This window comes from Pelobates fuscus, chromosome 4, assembly GCF_036172605.1.
Source record: "Pelobates fuscus isolate aPelFus1 chromosome 4, aPelFus1.pri, whole genome shotgun sequence".
In the NCBI taxonomy this organism is placed as follows: domain Eukaryota; kingdom Metazoa; phylum Chordata; class Amphibia; order Anura; family Pelobatidae; genus Pelobates; species Pelobates fuscus.
The window spans coordinates 372,193,526-372,213,102 of record NC_086320.1 but is presented as its reverse complement, the minus strand read 5'-3'; the positions used below and the strand labels follow the sequence as shown (position 1 = coordinate 372,213,102).

The following is a 19,577-nucleotide window of genomic DNA, read 5'->3' as shown; positions in this document are numbered from 1 at the left end:
ATAAGAAGTGGTGCTCTGAGCCAATCACAATGCTTTACCATAGTAAAGCATTGGATTGGCTGAGACTGTCAAGGAGACGGTCACTGAGGCAGATCAGGGGCAAAACCAGCAGAAGTCAAACGTGTTTACTGAAAAAAGCCTGAAGGGACTGATTATACACACCAAAACAAATACAATAAACTGTAGTTGTTCTGGTGATTATAGTGTGCCTTTTTTTTTTACCTATCCTTATTAATTACACACATTTACGCAGTCATTCTAGTGCGGAGCTTGCAATATGGTCTCACACAGACAATACTCTTTACTTTAAGGTGTATTTCAGTGGAGCTCTGTGATGCTGTTAAACATACCATACATTCCTGTGCATTTTAGTGCTGTGGATCCCTGTGACACATTTATACACACTGCACATTGCTGAGTGTTTTATTGCTTTAGAGCTCTGTGATACATTCACACACCATGCATACTATGAGTTTAAATAATTTGAATGCTGTGGAGCTCTGTGATACAGTCATATATCATGCATGCTATGAGTTTTGATAGTTGTATTGCTGTGGAGCCCTGTGATACAGTCACACACCATGCATACTGTGAGTTTTAATAGTTTTGTTGCTTTGGAGCTCTGTGATACAGTCACACTCCATGCATACTGTGAGTTTTAATAGTTTTGTTGCTTTGGAGCTCTGTGATACAGTCACACACCATGCATACTATGAGTTTTAATAATTTGAATGCTGTGGAGCTCTGTGATACAGTCATATATCATGCATGCTATGAGTTTTAATAATTTGAATGCTGTGGAGCTCTGTGATACAGTCATATATCATGCATGCTATGAGTTTTAATAATTTGAATGCTGTGGAGCTCTGTGATACAGTCACACACCATGCATACTGTGAGTTTTAATAGTTTTGTTGCTTTGGAGCTCTGTGATACAGTCACACACCATGCATACTGTGAGTTTTGATAGTTGTATTCAGGGCCGGATTAACATCTGCTTCAGGCCCATAACAGCTCCAGGCCCAGGTCAATGGAATAGGCCCATTTAAAAAACTACTCTTAGGTTTGCCACCTGACTGGTATTTTAAGGCACAGCCAGTATTTAAGGCTGCTTGGCCATGACGGTATTGCAGTAATACCGGCAATACAAATGCAAATATTTTTCTAAGTATAAACGGAGATTACTCTGCAATACCAGCACTGGCCAGTAGGGGTCACTGTGTATGGAGAGAGGCAGGGATAGGAAGTTACAGCATCTCCCTGCCTCTCTCTACTCACTGATCCGTAGGGGAGCAGCTACACAGCACAGAGTCCAGACTGCAGCCTCCAGCCTGCAGAGACAGACTACAGCTCAGATATGTGAGGGATGGGGGAAAGGCAGCAGGGAGACATGGGGACACTGAGACACAAGGGGACACTGAGACACTAGGCGACACTGGGAGATGTGGGGACACTGAGACACTTGGGGACACTGGGAAACATGGGGACACAGACACTAGGGGACATTGTGAGACATGGTGATGCTGAGACACATGGGGACACGGTGTTTCCATGTCTCCCAGTGTCCCCATGTCTCCCAGCCAGTGTCCCTAGTGTCTCAGTATCCCCATGGCTCCCAGTGTCCCCTAGTCTCCTAGGGTCCTCTTGTCTCTGTGTCCCCATGTCTCCCAGTGTCCCCATGTCTCTGAGTGTCCCCAAATGTATGTGTCCCCATGTCTCCCAGTGTCCACATGTCTCCCAGCCAGTGTCTCAGTGTCCCTATGTCTCCATGTCTCCCAGTGTCTGTGTCCCCATGTCTCCCAGTGTCCTCAAATGTCTGTGTCCTCATGTCTATGTCCACAAGTGCCCCCATGTCTTCCAGTTTCCCCAAGTGTCTGTGTCCCCATGCCTCCCAGCCAGTGTCCCTAGTGTCAGTGTCCCCTAGTCTCCAAATGTCTCAGTGTCCCCATGTCTCCCAGTGTCTGTGTCCCTAGTGTCTGTGACCCCATTTCTCCCAGTGTCCCCAAATGTCTCAGTGTCCCCATGTCTGTATCCACAAGTGCCCCCATGTCTCCAAGCGTCTCAGTGCCCCCATGTGTCTCAGTGTCACAGCAGTGTCCAGTGAAGCAGGAAGTCAATGGGTGGGGTAAAAGTGTGGGCCACTGATGCAAATCACATGACCAGGACTGCCAAAAGGGGCGAACATGCCCAAAAAGGGGGTATGTCTGTCCAAAGAATTGTAAGGCCAGCCTGGCATCAGTGTCCCTATGCATCACAGTGTCAGTGTCCCCATGTCGCCCAGTCCCCTAGTCTCTCAGTGTCCCCATGTCTCCCCATCCTAGTGACACGGGACACACAGAGACATAGGGACACTGGGAGACTAGGGGACTGGGTGACATGGGGACACTGACACTGTGATACATAGGGACACTGATGCCAGGCTGGCCTTACAATTCTTTGGACAGACATATCCCCTTTTTGGGCATGTTCGCCCCTTTTGGCAGTTCTGGTCATGTGATTTGTATCAGTGGCCCACACTTTTACCCCACCCATTGACTTCCTGCTTCACTGGACACTGCTGTTAGGGGGTATGGATTTACTTGAAAGATGAAAGCATTAATTAGATGAAAAGATTAGCATTGAGTATGTGTTTTCTTATAGCTGCATCCTTTGAGTTTCCCTCCAACACCATCTCCATCAGATACATGACGCTTGGGAGGAATGACTGTTTTAGTGTTTTTGGTCGATAAGATTCTGTAATTAGGCCCATCATAATTGTCAGCACCGGGCTGTTAATATGGCCCTGGTTGTATTGCTGTGAAGCTCTGTGATACAGTCACACACCATGCATACTATGAGTTTTGATAGTTGTATTGCTGTGAAGCTCTGTGATACAGTCATACACCATACATACTGTGAGTTGCATTGCTGTGGAGCTCTGTGATACAGTCATACACCATGCATACTATGAGTTTTGATAGTTGTATTGCTGTGGAGCACTGTGATAGTCACATACCATGCATACTATGAGTTTTAATAGTTTTATTGCTGTGGAGCTCTGTGATACAGTCACACACCATGCATACTATGAGTTTTGATAGTTGTATTGCTGTGAAGCTCTGTGATAAAGTCACACACCATGCATACTATGAGTTTTGATAGTTCTATTGCTGTGAAGCTCTGTGATACAGTCATACACCATACATACTGTGAGTTGCATTGCTGTGGAGCTCTGTGATCAGGGCCGGATTAACATAGGGGCTGATGGAGCTGCAGCTCCAGGCCCAGGCCCATGGAATAGGCCCATTTAAAAAAAAAAATAATAATAATAAATTTTTACACTTTTTTTTTTTTTTTTTTTTACACACACTACTCTTAGGTTTGCCACCTGACTGATATTTTAAGGGACAGCCGGTATTTGAGGCTGCCTGGCCATGCCAGCAATACAAATGCAAATATTTTTCTCAGTATAAAGAGATTACTCTGCAATACCAGCACCGTCCAGTAGGGATCTCACTGTGTATGGAGAGAGGCAGGGATAGGAAGTTACAGCATCTCCCTCCCTGCCTCTCTCTAATCACTGATCTGCAGGAGAGCAGCTACACAGCACAGAGAGTACAAACAGCATCTCCCAGCCTGCAGAGACAGACTACAGCTCAGGTATGTGAAGGGGGGGGGAGGCAGCAGGGAGACATGGCGACACTGAGACACTAGGGGACACGGAGACACTAGGGGACACTGGGAGACATGGGGACACAGACACTTGGGGACACTGGGGAACGTGTCCCCATGTCTCCCAGCCAGTGTCCCTAGTGTCTCAGTCAGTGGCGTACATACCAGGGTCGCCCGGCCGCCCCTGCGACCCTGTATGTACGCTCTGGCCCAGCCTCTTCTCCTGGGGGGCCCAGGAGCCGGCCACCTCCGGGCCCCCTGAGGCTGGCCCTGCTTACACCCGGCGGGCAGTCAGGCTGGCGGGCGCGCGAGGGAGCACTCTCCCCTGATGTCATGACGTCATCTTCCGGCACCGGTATCAGTACGCGGCGCGCGAGGGAGCTGAAGAGGAAGCACTCAGGGGAGAGTGCTCCCTCGCGCGCCCGCCAGCCTGACTGCCCGCCGGGTGACCGGCCCCCCAGGAACCCAGCAGCACCACTGGGAATCCCCTCAGCACTCCAAAAGGTAAGGAGGCTGGGGGGATTAAATTTTAAAAAAGTGTGTTAGTGTTAGTGTGTGTTAGTGTGTGTGTGTTAGTGTTACTGTGAGTGTTAGTGTGTGTGTGTTAGTGTTACTGTGAGTGTTAGTGTGTGTGTGTGTTAGTGTTACTGTGAGTGTTAGTGTGTGTGTGTGTTAGTGTTACTGTGAGTGTTAGTGTGTGTGTTAGCGTGAGTGTCAGTGAGTGTGTGTCTGCTAGTGAGTGTCAGTGAGTGTTACTGAGTGTGTTTGTTTTAGTGAGTGTGTGTTTGTCAGTGAGAGTGTATGTTTTGTAAGTGAGTGTGTATGTATGTCTGTCGCTGAGTGTGTCTCTGTCAGTAAATGTGTGTGTCTGTTAGCTAGTGTGTATGCGTTTGTTCATGAGAGTGTGTGTGTGTCTTCAGCACTTACCTTTCTCCAGCGCCGGACTCCCTTGGCGCTGGGGATCCCTCCGCCGCTCAGCTCCGAATGCGCATGCATGGCAAGAGCCGTGCGCGCATTCAAACCGCCCATAGGAAAGCAGTGCCTCAGTGTCCCCATGTCTCCCAGGGTCCCCTAGTCTCCCAGTGTCTGTGTTCCCATGTCTCTCAGTGCCTCAGTGTCCCCATGTCTCCCAGGGTCCCTAGTGTCTTATTTTCCCCAAATGTCTGTGTTTCCATATCTCCCAGTGTATGTGTCCCCATGTCTCTGTCTCCCTAGTGTCTTAGTTTTCCCAAATGTCTGTGTCCCCATGTCTCCTAGTGTCTGTGACCCCATTTCTTCCAGTGTCCACAAATGTCTCAGTGTCCCCATGTCTCCCAGTCTCCCAATGTCTTTATCCATAAGTTCCCCCATGTCTCCCAGAGTCCCCAAGTGTCTCAGTGTCCCCATGTTACTGTGTCCCCATGTCTCTCAGTGTCCCTAGTATCCTAGTGACACGGGACACACTGAGACATGGGGACACTGGGAGAAATGGGGACACAGACACTGGGAGACCAGGGGACTGGGCGACATGGGCACATTGATGCCAGACTGGCCTTCCAATTCTTTGGACAGACATGCCCCCTTTTTGGGCATGTTCGCCCCTTTTTGCCGTTCTGGTCACTTAATTCGCATCAGTGGCCCACTCTTTTACCCCGCTCATTGACTTCCTGTTTCACTGGACACTGCTTTTAGGGGGGTATGGATTTACTTGAAAAATGAAAGCATAAAATAGATAAAGATATTAGCATAGAGTATGTGTTTTCTTATAGCTGCATCCTTGGAATTTTCCTCACACACCAACTCCATCAGATACATGACGCTTGAGAGGTATGACTGTTTTAGTGTTTTTGGTCGATAAGATTCTATAATTAGGCCCCATCATAATTGTCAGCACCAGGCCCACCGGGCTCTTAATCTGGCCCTGTCTGTGATACAGTCACATACCATGCATACTATGAGTTTTGATAGTTGTATTGCTGTGGAGCTCTGTGATATAGTCACACACCATGCTTACTGTGATTGTCCTCCTGACTCCCTGATTGGAAAGGAATGCATCATTACCATGAATTGTGACAAGGCAGGACACACATGTTTTGAGGTAGTGGTGGTGGGGAGGCGGTGCCGATTTCTCTTTAAGTTGCATATAATTAGCTAGGTTAATATTAGCTATTTACTGTCCTTTGAGAATGTATAGAGCTGTTTTTTGTTTCTGTTTTTGTCTCAATCTAGAAACCTTCTATTATTTTACCACATTATAAATACACTGTTTACATACTCGTCTCTAATTTTGTCTTTCAGTTTAACTATCAAAATGAGCACGCCAGCCTTCAGTAATGTGAGTCGGAACCCAGGCCTGCATATATGGTCCATTGAGGTAAGAGTTCTTCATAAACCATTAAATCTGCGGTGGCATTCTAAAGGGGGGATTCAGGAGGCCCCCATGCAGGCGTGTTAAATAAAATGAGCAGATTCCCCGTCCAGGAAATCAGGGAACGAAAAGGCACATGAGGTACAGCGAATAAAGAGGAGATGTGGAGTGGTCACCATATTGTAGGGATTGTTAGGGATTTCCAAGGCCATGCTTGTACGTTATAACTCCCCTCCTACCGAGATGAACCTGGAACATTAATGTAGAAGTATAATTTATTTTATACATTTTCCCAAATCTTCAGGGTTATTCACTTACGTGTCCATTGGCGGACACGTAGAAGGAATTCAAAATAAGCGAACTTAAAATATAGCAGACGTGAAGTATTTTTTCAAAACAACTATTTGTCCTAAATTTGAAATTGATTTTGAATTCCTGACAATGCTTACATGAGTGCAGAAACTTGTCAGATTAGTGTGTAAATGCTGCAATTTGATTTCTGAGATTATTGTGGCACCTGGAAATTGTGGTCACTGAGTTTTTGCTTGAAGATTCAATATCTAGTTAATAATAAAAACAGTAAGGAACTTTAGAGACTAAATTTGAAGAAACACACACTTTCTATGCCACAGGGAGCATCATTAAATGAACAGTGAAGCTCCTGGTTGTTAAATGTATTTGTAACGGATCACCTGGCACCCCGACTGGGTACCTCCGTTGAAGGATGCTCCTAGCGCTTCCTGAGGACTCCAAGCACTGAGGTAGACACCATAACCACCGTAGACTCCTCCAGAGAACAAAACAGGAACCAGCGCTTACAAGAGCTTAGCAGTGATTTAGCAAGGGAGTATGACAAGCATAGCAGCCCTTGTAGCATATTCCCCCAATAAGAGACGGCACACCAAATTGAGGGTAAAGTAGAACTCAGGTTTAATGGCACACACTCTGCTTTTATGCAATTCTCCCCTGCAAGGGAGACGCCCACATCCAATTAAACATTACCCAATCACACAATGGTTACATCCCACAGATTCCCTCCCCTTAGCCTGAGAGGTAACACAATTATACATACAGTTTAAACATACTTTTTACCCAACTTTCATAACTCTAAAACCATACATCCAATATTAATAACATAAGTTACATATTATTAATCAGCCCATTCCAAATACAAACATACCCAAAAATCATTTGAATCCGTTCAGCCGTTCGAGAGATAAGTATAAGTCACTTTTGACCGACCGCAAGCACATTTTCATGCCCAAAACATGCCCATAGATTTGGGCTGTGCGTTCGGTCTATTTTAAAACGTAAAAAAATGACTAAGCCCCATTCGAACGAGCGTTCGAATCTTCGAACGGGACTTAGTCTCCAGCCGCGGTGTCGAAGAAGGTACGGGTCAGCGGTGTTCGTGCAATTGGGTAGCCGCAAACCATTCCATAGATTTGGCTGCACACACCGCTGACCGTGTTCGAATAAGTTAAAATGGGCGCTGCCAGGTGTTTGTTTGTCGAATGGCGGCCACTTCGACTGCATTCGAAGTGCCAGTTTAAAAGTTGTAACACTGCTCCCAAGTATATAAAGGGCCAGGAACAGCATACAAAAATCCATTGTGCCCAAATACACTTCTTAAAGGGTTAATACACCCCAGGGCCATAGTCGCAGGGCAGGAGGCTAGCAACCAGGCTTCTCCAGTTCACAGTGGCGAGGTTGGTTCCGCCACAGTATTAACATACAATTTTGCCAACATTAAATAATGATACTTTTCTAACCATTTAAAACTATTGCTTACTTTATTTTAGAAATTGCAAATGGTTCCACTACCTGAAAAGGCGTATGGGAGTTTCTTTGAAGGAGACTGTTACATCGTAATATACGTAAGTTTGCTGTTAACAATGCCCAGTTAAGAGTCAACATATATACTGGATAAGGGACAGTGATGATCTATCTATCTATCTATGTAATGGTGTATATGGATATCGATAAAGGATACACACATCTTATTTACACAGACTGGTGTCTACACACAGTATTTGTAATGTAAAGATACATTACTCTGAGTATTATTGCTGTGGAGCTCTGTTATACACTCAGGCACATTACTGGGAGTATTATTGCCGTGGAGCTCTGTTATACACTCAGACACATTACTGGGAGTATTATTACTGTGGAGCTCTGTTATACACTCAGACACATTACTGGGAGTATTATTACTGTGGAGCTCTGTTATACACTCAGACACATTACTGGGAGTATTATTGCTGTGGAGCTCTGTTATACACTCAGACACATTACTGGGAGTATTATTACTGTGGAGCTCTGTTATACAGAGGGATTTGGGCCCAAAATAGGGACTGTCCCTCCTAAATAGGGACACTTGGGGTGTGTGTGTATATATATATACTGTATTCTGAGTATTTGCTTGGTGTGTGCAGCCAATCAAAGCACAGCTGGATTTCAAACCATGGTCTGTGACCAGAAAATCCAAAAATAAAGAAACTATTTTCTGCCCCAAGTTTGCTGTGAGATGCAGAATTCCTGCTGGGCTAAAAAAAAAAAAGTACCATTTTTGTTTAAACTTCTGATACGAGATGATTGTGACAATATCTGCCACCTATACCTGGAATTATGTTCAAATGGTTCTCTGAAATGGCATTAGTCAGACTGAGAAACTAGCAAGGCAGGTTTTATCACTGCCCTAAGGCCCAACAGTTACAGACGTGGATAAATGATTCCTGCCACACCTTGATGTTAAAAGGAAGTTCCGTTGTAACAAGAAACACAGTATGGTATGCTTAAGGCCGGTGCAAAGATATTTTGCTGCTCCCCCCCCCCCCCCCCCCCTTAAAAAAAAGTGTCTTTACCTGGGTTTCTTGTAACCCCCCTTTTGATTTTCTTACCCTCTTTAGTGTATTTTATCCCGCCTTTAGTATGTCTCACACCTTCTTGTGTGTCACTTATAACCCCGCTTGTGTATCTCTTTCTGTCCACAGCCCCTTTGTGTGTCTCCCCCAGGGCCGGATTAACATAGGGGCTGATGGAGCTGCAGCTCCAGGCCCAGGCCCATGGAATAGGCCCATTGAAAAAAAAAAAAAAAAAAATTTTTTTTTTACTTTTTTTTTTTTTTTTTTTTTTTACACACACACTACTCTTAGGTTTGCCACCTGACTGGTATTTTACTGGCACAGACGGTATTTGAGACTGCCTGGCCGTGCCGGTATTGCAGTAATACTGGCAATACAAATGCAGGTATTTTTCTCAGAATAAGTGGAGATTACTCTGCAATACCAGCACCGGCCAGTAGGGGTCACTGTGTGTGGAGAGAGGCAGGGATAGGAAGTTACAGCATATCCCCATAGACATATAATACCTAGACGCCGCATTGACCTCGGGGGGCCATGAAATGCGGGCACCCGGTGTGGTATTATATGTCTATATATTAGGACTTCTGTCCCTAATTTTTTTAATTTACTTTGCCTTAGTGACAAATCTCACTTTAGTAAATAGTGATGTGATTGTTTGATTTCTCCTATTCTCTTCATGCTATCTCCATGCGGACTTCAAAGTGCAAAAGACAGAGCTCACAATAATAAAGAGTTGTAGATATCTACATTTTATTTTGCACTGTTCCAAAATCCATATTAGTTAAAAATAGGTGAAAAGTAAATACATTACAAATCAGGCAAAGATCCAGTCCCAGTTTAAAACATGTATATTAAGATGATAGATTGTGGGGTTAGTTCACTAAACTTATAATTTTAGCAAACCTAAATCCAAATGCAACGCATAGTTTCAATCTGGAAATTCAAATAATTTCAATGTATTGAGTAAACTCAGTCGATAACGTAAATAACCACAGAGGTCTTAAAGCAGCAAATGTCAGTTAATTTTATTTAATATCCCAGGATTAAACATCATGCTACTGGATCTATACACCCTCCAGGTGGATTTTAAGACTAACCATGTTTACTTTCAGGACCTTGCTCTGCAGATCATAGACATATATATTCTATATATGTCTATGCTACAGATCACACTGTGACCGATCCAAGATGGCGGCCCCGCAGCTCATCAGCGCTAATAGGAAGTAGCAGTCAATGCGGCGTCTAGTATTTTATGTCTATGCATATCCCTGCCTCTCTGTACTACTCACTGATCCGTGGGGACCAGCAACACAGCACAGAGTCCAGAAAGCAGCTCTACAGCTCAGATAAGTGAGGGATGGGGGGGAAAGGCAGCAGGGACACATGGGGACACTGAGACACTAGGGGACACATGTGGACACTGAGACACATGTGGACACTGAGACACTAGGGAACATATGGGGACACTGAGACACTAGGAGACACATGGGGACACAGACACTAGGACACATGGGGACACAGACACTGGGAGACCTGGGAACACTGAGACACTTGGGGACACTGAGAGACATGGGGATGCTGAGACACATGGGGACGCTGTTTCTCCCAGTGTCCCCCATCCAGTGTCTCAGTGTCCCCAAGTCTCCCAGTGTCTGTGTCCCATGTCTCTGTGTGCCTAGTGTCACCATGTCTAAGTCCACAACTGTCCCCTAGTCTCCCAGTGTCCCCTAGTCTCCCAGTGTCCCCTAGTCTCCCAGTGTCCCCTAGTCTCCCAGTGTCCCCTAGTCTCCCAGTGTCCCATAGTCTCCCAGTGTCTGTGTTCCCATGTCTCTGTGTCCCTAGTGTCTTAATGTCCCCATGTCTCCCAGTGTCTGTGTCCCTAGTGTCTGTGTCCCCATTTCTCCCAGTTTCCCTAAATGTCTGTGTCCCCATGTCTCCCAGTGTCCCCGGGTCTCTGTGTCCCCGGTCTCTCAGTGTCCCCAGGTCTCAGTGTCCCCATGTCTCTCAGTGTCCTAGTGACATGGGGACCCACTGAGAAACTGGGAGAAATTGGGACACTGAGACACTGGGAGACTAGGTGACTGGGCGACATGGGGACACTGACACTGTGATACATAGGGACACTGAGAGACTTGCGAGACTGAGACACTGGGAGCAATCCATCTATACAGCAGAATCAAACTGTGAGTAGTTTGTTGGTGATTTTACAGAATTTTCTCTGATGTCACTCCTTGTGATTATACAAAGGATTAAGGCTGGTATTTTGTTCCAAGAAAGGTGGCAACCTTAACTACTCTTCACATACTCTTGCTTAAAGTAGCACTATAGGGTCAGGAACGCAATCATGTATTTCTGACCCAATTATGTTAAAACCACCACCCTGCCCCCTTCTTGCCTCCCTAAGTATAGTAAAATATAACTTGTATTCAAGTCTGCAGCTGCTAGCTCTGCCTCTGAACTGACTGTCTGCTGACATCATCAGAAGTGGTGGTCTGAGCAAATTACAATACTTCCCCATAGGATTGTCTGAGACTGTCAACTAGGCAGATCAGGGGCAGAGCCAGCACAAGTCATAGCCCTGGCCAATCAGCATCTCCACATAAAGATAAATTTAATCAATGCATCTCTATGAGGAAAGTTCAGTGTCTGCATGCCGAGGGTGGAGACACTGAATGGCAGTGCTGCACACTAGGCAGTACTGCCCCAGGAAGCACCTCTAGCAGCCATCTAAGGAGAGGCCAGTGGAGTTATTTTCTCTGAAAAGACAGTGTTAGTATATAGTGTCCCTTTAAGTTTGGAAGCTTAAGAGGGATGTATGGGAACAAAACTTGTGTGGACTGACTGACAATAAAATTAGTTTAGGTAATGCAGACGTTGGTCTCTCTAACACTGTGGCATGTCCCCATTCATCTACACTCACTACATACACCTTTTATCTGTCTCAGACTATATACCAGGAACTTCTGCCTTCTAGTAAGAAGGTAAGGAGACAAGTGGACCAGCGAGTGCTAGGGCACAGTCCTTAGAAAGCATTGAGTGAGCGCATCATTAGACGCATTTATGTCAAGCTCAGGGTGCTGCCTGCATAGTATGCCCTTAGTTGGACAGCCTGCATGATTGGCGGGCAGCCTGACATGCATTCATGCCAGGCTGTCCTTCAAATTCTTTGGACAGACATGCCCCCTTTTTGGGCATGTTCTCCCCTTTTGGCAGGTCTGGTCACGTGATTCGCACCAGTGGCCACCCTTTTACCCCGCCCATTGACTGCCTGCTTCACTGGACACTGCTGTTAAGGGTTATGGGTTTAATTAAAAGATGAAAGATATAAATTAGAGAGAGATTAGCATAGAGTATGTGTTTTCTTATAGCTGCATCCTATGAGTTACCCTCCAGCACCATCTCCATCAGATACATGACGCTTGGGAGGTATGATTGTTTTAATATTTTTGGTAGATAAGATTCCGTAATTAGGCCCATCATAATTGTCGCACCAGGCCCAGTGTGCTCTTAATCCGGCCCTGGTCTCCCCCAGAGGCAGGGCTAGAGCCAGAGGCAGAGGCAGGGGATTTGGATTTTTGTGCCCTCTGCTCTTGTGCCCTAAGTTGGCTGTCATAGTACATGGTGTACCCATAGATAGTATCCATAGATAGTACATGGAGTATCCATAGATAGTACATGGAGTATCCATAGATAGTACATGGAGTATCCATAGATAGTACATGGAGTATCCATAGATATAGTACATGGAGTATCCATAGATATAGTACATGGTGTACCCATAGATATAGTACATGGTGTACCCATAGATAGTATCCATAGATATAGTACATGGTGTACCCATAGATAGTATCCATAGATATAGTACATGGTGTATCCATAGAGAGTACATGGAGCATCCATAGATAGTACCCATAGATAGTGCCCAGAGTTCATTTCCAAATCTTTGTACTCTGCCAGAGTTATGGTAACTGATACCTGCATCTTTTCTAGTTGGATCGAGGCAGTCAGAGCGATGCAGAGGGTCACATTAAGGCATTTTGTGGCTGGAATGTAGTGTGAGATAAAGTGGCAATGGATGTGTATAATTATTTCTATCACTCGATCCTCTGTTATAGTTATTTCTCCATCGCAGTATTGCATGTTCCCACAGATTATGTTGTTTACAGTTCTCATATCGCATTTTTTGTTTTATCTCAAAATACATTGTTCTTTTATTTATTTTGGATGAAGATCTCTCTGTACCTTTTAAGGTATTTTTATAGGATATTCTTTTAAAATATCAACATGTGTTTTATTTCTGCTGTACCAAGGAGAAGGGTCCGAAAGATGTTTTTGTGAAGTTTTTCTTATTCAGTAAGGAACATGCTATTAGAGCGAGCAGCTAGCTCCGGGTAGCGAGGGAATGATATGGCTGACAGAGAGGATGGAATGTGCATGTTTGCGTAGGGTGACAATAATAACTAAGTTAAACAGGAACATTGTCCAAACCTGGAGCAAATCCAGGAACAAAGATTACAATGAGCAACTCAATAAACACTCACTGCTGCCTGGGCAAGTAAAATAAACACCCGCTGCTGGGCATGTAATATAAACACTCACTGCTGGGCATGTAATATAAACACCCGCTGCTGGGCATGTAATATAAACACCCGCTGCTGGGCATGTAATATAAACACCCGCTGCTGGGCATGTAATATAAACACCCGCTGCTGGGCATGTAATATAAACACCCGCTGCTGGGCATGTAATATAAACACCCGCTGCTGGGCATGTAATATAAACACCCGCTGCTGGGCATGTAATATAAACACTCACTGCTGGGCATATCATATAAACACCCGCTGCTGTCTGGACATGTAATATACACTCACTGCTGGGCATGTAATATAAACACTCACTGCTGGGCATGTAATATAAACACGAGCAAGAGCCGCGCGCATTCAGCCAGTCTCATAGGAAAGCATTCTCAATGCTTTCCTATGGACTCTGGTGTCTTCTCACTGTGAAAATCACAGTGAGAAGCGCAGAAGCGCCTCTAGTGGCTGTCAATTAGACAGCCACGAGAGGCTGGATTAACCTATATGTAAACATAGCAGTTTCTCTGAAACTGCTATGTTTACAGCAGAAAGGGTTAACCCTAGATGGTCGGAGTGAGGTCATATTCCAGCTCTGGCATCACTGCGGTGCGTGTGAGGGACCTGATCAGGAAGGCTCAGGGGAGAGTGCTTCCTCGCTGCTCGACTCCATTCCAAGCAGATGCCAGCCTTGGGGGGGGGGCCCAAGGTTGCCAGCCGAGCCAAGATAAGAGGCTGACATGGCATCTGCCAGGGTGTTTGGGGGGCTGCTTTCTTTTGCCGCCCCCCTGAAAGTGCCGCCCAAGGCAAATGCCTTGTCAGCCTCGCGCTAAATACAGCACTGCATATAATGGAGTGAGTGCGCCTCATATAAGAGCATGTGATGGAGTGACTGCATGCCTTATACAAGGACATGTGATGGAGTGAGTGTGCCTCATATAAGAACATGTGATGGAGTGACTGCATGCCTTATACAAGGACATGTGATGGAGTGAGTGCGCCTCATATAAGAACATATGATGGAGTGAGTGCCCCTCATGCCAGGTCCTCAACAAACACAACAATATTTGAATGCAGTAAATTCAGTGCCAATATCAGCCTTTGTTGCTGAATATTTTAGCTCTGGGACCAGAATACAGAAATAGATCCCTGCAGTGATTGTAAAGGGCAGATGATTCAGAGTAAATGACTCATTACAGAACACGCCTGTGGGAAACATGAGCGATCTATAAATACTGAGAGAATGTATTAATGAGCTCTCCTTCTGCACCCAATACCAGATCAAAGAATGGGTCATTTCAAGGGATGGATTAATGTGCATTTCATGAAACTATCCCACGATACGGCAAAGAGAATTCATGTATACACCCTGTGCGTGTGCTACGGGTTTATAATACGTTATGGTATGATTAGAGTGTACTGGGTGCGTTCAATTTCATATCAACCATCAGGAACCCTCCCAATCCAATCAGTAACTTATATTGACATCTCATTATCACTGGTCAATATACTGCTAACATTTATTATTATCTACTTATCACTGGTCAATATACTGCTAGCATATATTATTATTTCATTATCACTGGTCAATATAGTGCTAACATTTATTATCTAATTATCACTGGTCAATATACTGCTAACATTTATTATTATTTCATTATCACTGGTCAATATACTGCTAACATTTATTATTATTTCATTATCACTGGTCAATATACTGCTAACATTTATTATTATCTAATTATCTCTGGTCAATATACTGCTAACATTTATTATCTAATTATCACTGGTCAATATACTGCTAACATATATTATTATCTCATAATAACTGGTCAATATACTGCTAACATATATTATTATCTCATTATCTCTGGTCAATATACTGCTAACATTTATTATTATCGCATTATCGCATTATCACTGGTCAATATACTGCTAATGTATATTATTATCCTATTATCACTAGTCAATATACTGCTAACATATATTGATATCTCTTTATCTCTGGTGAATAATTAATTAGCCCACTTTGAAATGTCATTATCACTGGTGATTAATTAATGAACAGAGATTGATAGAACGTTATAACTGGTGAATATATTATTAACATATATTGACATCTCAATATCAGTGGTGAATAATTAATTAGCACAGATTGATACGCCTTTATACTGGGTGAATAACTCATTAGCACAGACAAATATATCATGAACATATACCGATATTTCATTAACCTTGGTGAATATTTAATTAGCACAGACATGATTTGCCAATATTGTTAGTGACCAAAAATTGCACAGATGAGAATAGGCTAATGGTGGCCCTGTGACTGCTATAAAATGTTAACTTCTCAGAATAATAAACATAGGAACATTTCATAATCTAATCCGAACAATGCAGACATAAGTGAAAGCATTACTGTCCCATTATCCCTTTAACGTATGTTGGGGTAGGACCTGTTGGGTCAGTGGGAAGGAATTTATGGCAATTTGCTTTTTCCGTCCACAGAACAAGAAGGTTTCCAACAGCATCTCCAGTGACATCCACTACTGGATTGGAAAGGACTCAACTCAGGATGAGCAGGGTGCCGCCGCTGTCTACACGTCTCAGCTGGATGAGGCTTTAGGGGGGAGTCCCATCCAGCACAGGGAGGTGCAGGGCTTCGAATCGGAGAAGTTTAAAAGTTACTTCAAGAACGGTGTCATGTAAGTAATGAACAATGGAAACCAGACTACAATCAATCATTGTTTTAGGTTCTGCCATTTCCTCCTGGCTGTCAGCATAGAGACACCATAGAGACAGGAGGAGAGACAGAAACTTCTCCTCCAGTGCAATGTGTGCCTTGTATGTGCCAGGACTGAACTGGATTGTGATGTCAATTGGTAAATCTTTATGTGAAATTAGAATATTCAGAGCATCACATGCAAAGGATTAACTCAAGTTATCAGTGGTTTTTGGTGAAGTTAGGGACCCCAACATCAGCTTAAAGGGTTTCCGATCATCTTCAAAGTGTTCCGTTCCCTGAAGAAATGTTACTTTCTGTGGGAGAAAGCACACACAAAAGCTGATACAGTGCAGTGTGTTGTTTGACAGTCCGAGCAGACAGCTATATTATCAGGGTTCTATCTGTCTGTCTGTCTCTCCGTTTGAGCCTAACCTAACTCTACTACTTCCTCCATTAGCTACAAGAAAGGTGGTGTGGCCTCAGGATTTAAACACGTGGAAACGAACATGTACAATATACGCCGTCTTCTCCATGTAAAAGGAAAGAAACATGTCACGGCCACAGAGGTGGGTGTTTTTATTAGTTATGGTTCATATTATCATGTAGTATTATTATTATTATTATACACATAAACAATAACACTAACTCATTTCCTTGTCTGTTTTTATATAAATGCACTTCGTATCAAGTATCTATCTATTTGACTTTTACCAAGTTTGACAAGATATGTATGTAGCCCACCATCTGGAGTGATTCGATCCCTTCGTTATAGTCTGAGCATTCTAAATCCCAAATAATCAGATGTGGCCAGTGATAGCCCAGTTAGATCAACGACACGCCGAGCAGCTCGTAATGATGTTAATTATTCCACATATTGACAATGTCAAGTCAGTATCCGTAGCTTGTAGGTTTCCCTCAAGACGTAGATTCCAAAATGCTAATAAAATGTTTTTAGTTGGATATACAACAAACCGTTGAAATCCCTGTTCGTTCTCATCAGTTTAATCTTTCTTTGTTCTTAGGTGGAATTATCATGGAACAGTTTCAATCGGGGCGATGTCTTCCTGCTTGACATGGGGAAAGTCATCGTCCAGTGGAATGGCCCAGAAAGCAACAAGTCTGAAAGAATACGGGTGGGTGGTCCAAAATCAGATACATTGGGATCCTTCAGAGACATATTTTAGAGCTCATAAAAAAATAAAAACAATAATAAAAGAAAAACCCAGAAACCGAAGTGAACAAATATCAAATAAACAGTTAGACTAGCGGTATTTTTGTATTTACTCGTCTTCTGTAACTTCTACAGCTTATTGTATTAAACTCCTGTAATTCTGAAATAGTGCTCAGGGGGGGTTTCTCCTGTCTAATTGAGTGTTTTTGGCAGCATTTTGGTAGTGGTTCTACCTTCCTGTTTGGTGAGGCTTGAGTGAGAATTCAAAGTTAATTTCAAATGTCATTATATTTGTTTTATAGGCTAATTGTGTATACGTCAATGTTTAATAACAAATTAAAAAAAAATATTCTCAAACATTGGTGCTAGAGGTGTTAAAAATCTAGAGAAAGGGTTTCTGTATCGGATTAGGAACATTGCACACAATAATGCTTGGCGCCCCCCCTACTAGTATAATAGCCGATATTTTCTAATTATACTCCCGCCAGCAGTGAGGGACTTTAAATTCATTCTCTGAATAAATAAAACTCCCATAGTAGAAAGTACCATTCGTGTGCCAGGGATTTTCCTGCTGCTTTGTTCTCATTAATTTGCAACTAGTTTGAAAGTTTCCATGTAGGATTTACATCAATTTAGGAAAATAATTTTATGACGTAAAAAACCCACAACAAATCCTCTTTATTAATTTAGAGACTGCTGTAAAGACAAGGTCCTAATTATCAATGTATTCTCCCTTAGGCCTGTTCTTTGGCTCAGAGCATTCGTGATGATGAAAGAGGTGGCAGAGCCCAGATTGGCATTGTAGACAACGAGCAAGACTCTCCTGACCTGATGCAGATAATGAACGCAGTCCTGGGGAGTAGAACAGGAGAACTTAAAGCAGCCATACCAGATGAGAAGGCTGATGAACAGCAAAAGGCCAATGTCAGACTTTACCAGTAAGTCAGCACGTCCTGCCCTCTACCACGGCACATCTTAACCTCTACCACGGCACATCTTAACCTCTACCTTGGCACATCCTACCCTCTACCATGGCGCATCTTAACCTCTACCTTGGCACGTCCTGCCCTCTACCATGGCGCATCTTAACCTCTACCTTGGCACATCCTGCCCTCTACCATGGCGCATCTTAACCTCTACCTTGGCACATCCTGCCCTCTACCATGGCGCATCTTAACCTCTACCCTGGCACATCTTAAACTCTACCCTGGCCCATCCTGCGTTCTACCCTGGCACATCTTAACCCCTACACAGGCACATCTTAACTTCTACCCTGGCGCATCCTGCCCTCTACCTTGGCACATCTTAACCTCTACCCTGGCACATTCTGCCTAATTTTAGAATTAATTGTTTTATGTAACTTTTTATGTACAAAAAAAAGAAGAAATTTGATGAAACATCAGACTACAGATGAATTAATAAAATATAGTGTTTTATTAATTAATTATATTTTAATAATGCAGTATATAGTTTCCTATGATCAATAACAAAAAAGGTTTGAAACTAAAAATTGAAACGTGGGGCTGACAATACAGGTTGGGGCTACACATTGGCTCGTACAGTTTGGGGCCACACATTGGCCCTTGAGATGTTTATATAGATAGCAATGATGTGGGCAGCAATGATGCATTAGCTGTTGGAAGATACATGTGATACAGTGTATACTAGGGCTCTGCTAGACCACATGTTTTTAGACTTCTCTTTGAACCTCTGCAACAATCCTTAATCACATTTACAAAAACCTCCAAAAAGCCATCAGCATACTTTTTTCAATTACTTGGTCTTTTGTACAAGAGTACAACCCTGCATCTCCAAAACTTTCCTCACTCATCCCCTTATATCCATGCATTCATCTTCCACCCTTCCATAAACCTAATAATACCCTCTTTTCCATTCTCTCAGAAATAAACCCAAATGGACATGTCTGACTCTGTGCTTACTATTTATGCTATTTAGTAATACTATTTTTACCTAACATGTTCTTTTATTTGCTCAGTGTTTTTGAAAAGGATGGAGATTTGGTGGTTCAGGAAATAGCCACAAAGCCCCTTACACAAGACCTGTTACAACATCAGGTGAGAGTTTTTCCATCATTGAGATATGAGATAGGAGGACAATGAGAAGTAACAAAGATAGGACAAGGAGTCCCAAGGACATGTCCTCACCATTATCGTGTAGATCATGTAATAGTGGTGGATCTTAGAGGGTTGTTGGTTAGTAGACGTTTCATAATGTTCTATTCACA

General features: G+C 43.5%; 1 protein-coding gene across 1 annotated transcript in view; it reads left to right on the top strand.

The window, feature by feature from the left end:
* Nucleotides 1-19,577, top strand: part of VILL (villin like) — a 55,035-nt gene that overhangs the window by 20,758 nt on the left and 14,700 nt on the right. The window contains exons 2-8 of the mRNA XM_063452730.1: nt 5,929-6,004; nt 7,801-7,875; nt 15,945-16,141; nt 16,619-16,727; nt 17,184-17,294; nt 18,071-18,270; nt 19,329-19,407. Of these exons, the coding sequence (XP_063308800.1) occupies nt 5,942-6,004; nt 7,801-7,875; nt 15,945-16,141; nt 16,619-16,727; nt 17,184-17,294; nt 18,071-18,270; nt 19,329-19,407 (834 nt within the window). The 5' untranslated portion in view covers nt 5,929-5,941. The remainder of the gene's footprint in view (nt 1-5,928; nt 6,005-7,800; nt 7,876-15,944; nt 16,142-16,618; nt 16,728-17,183; nt 17,295-18,070; nt 18,271-19,328; nt 19,408-19,577) is intronic.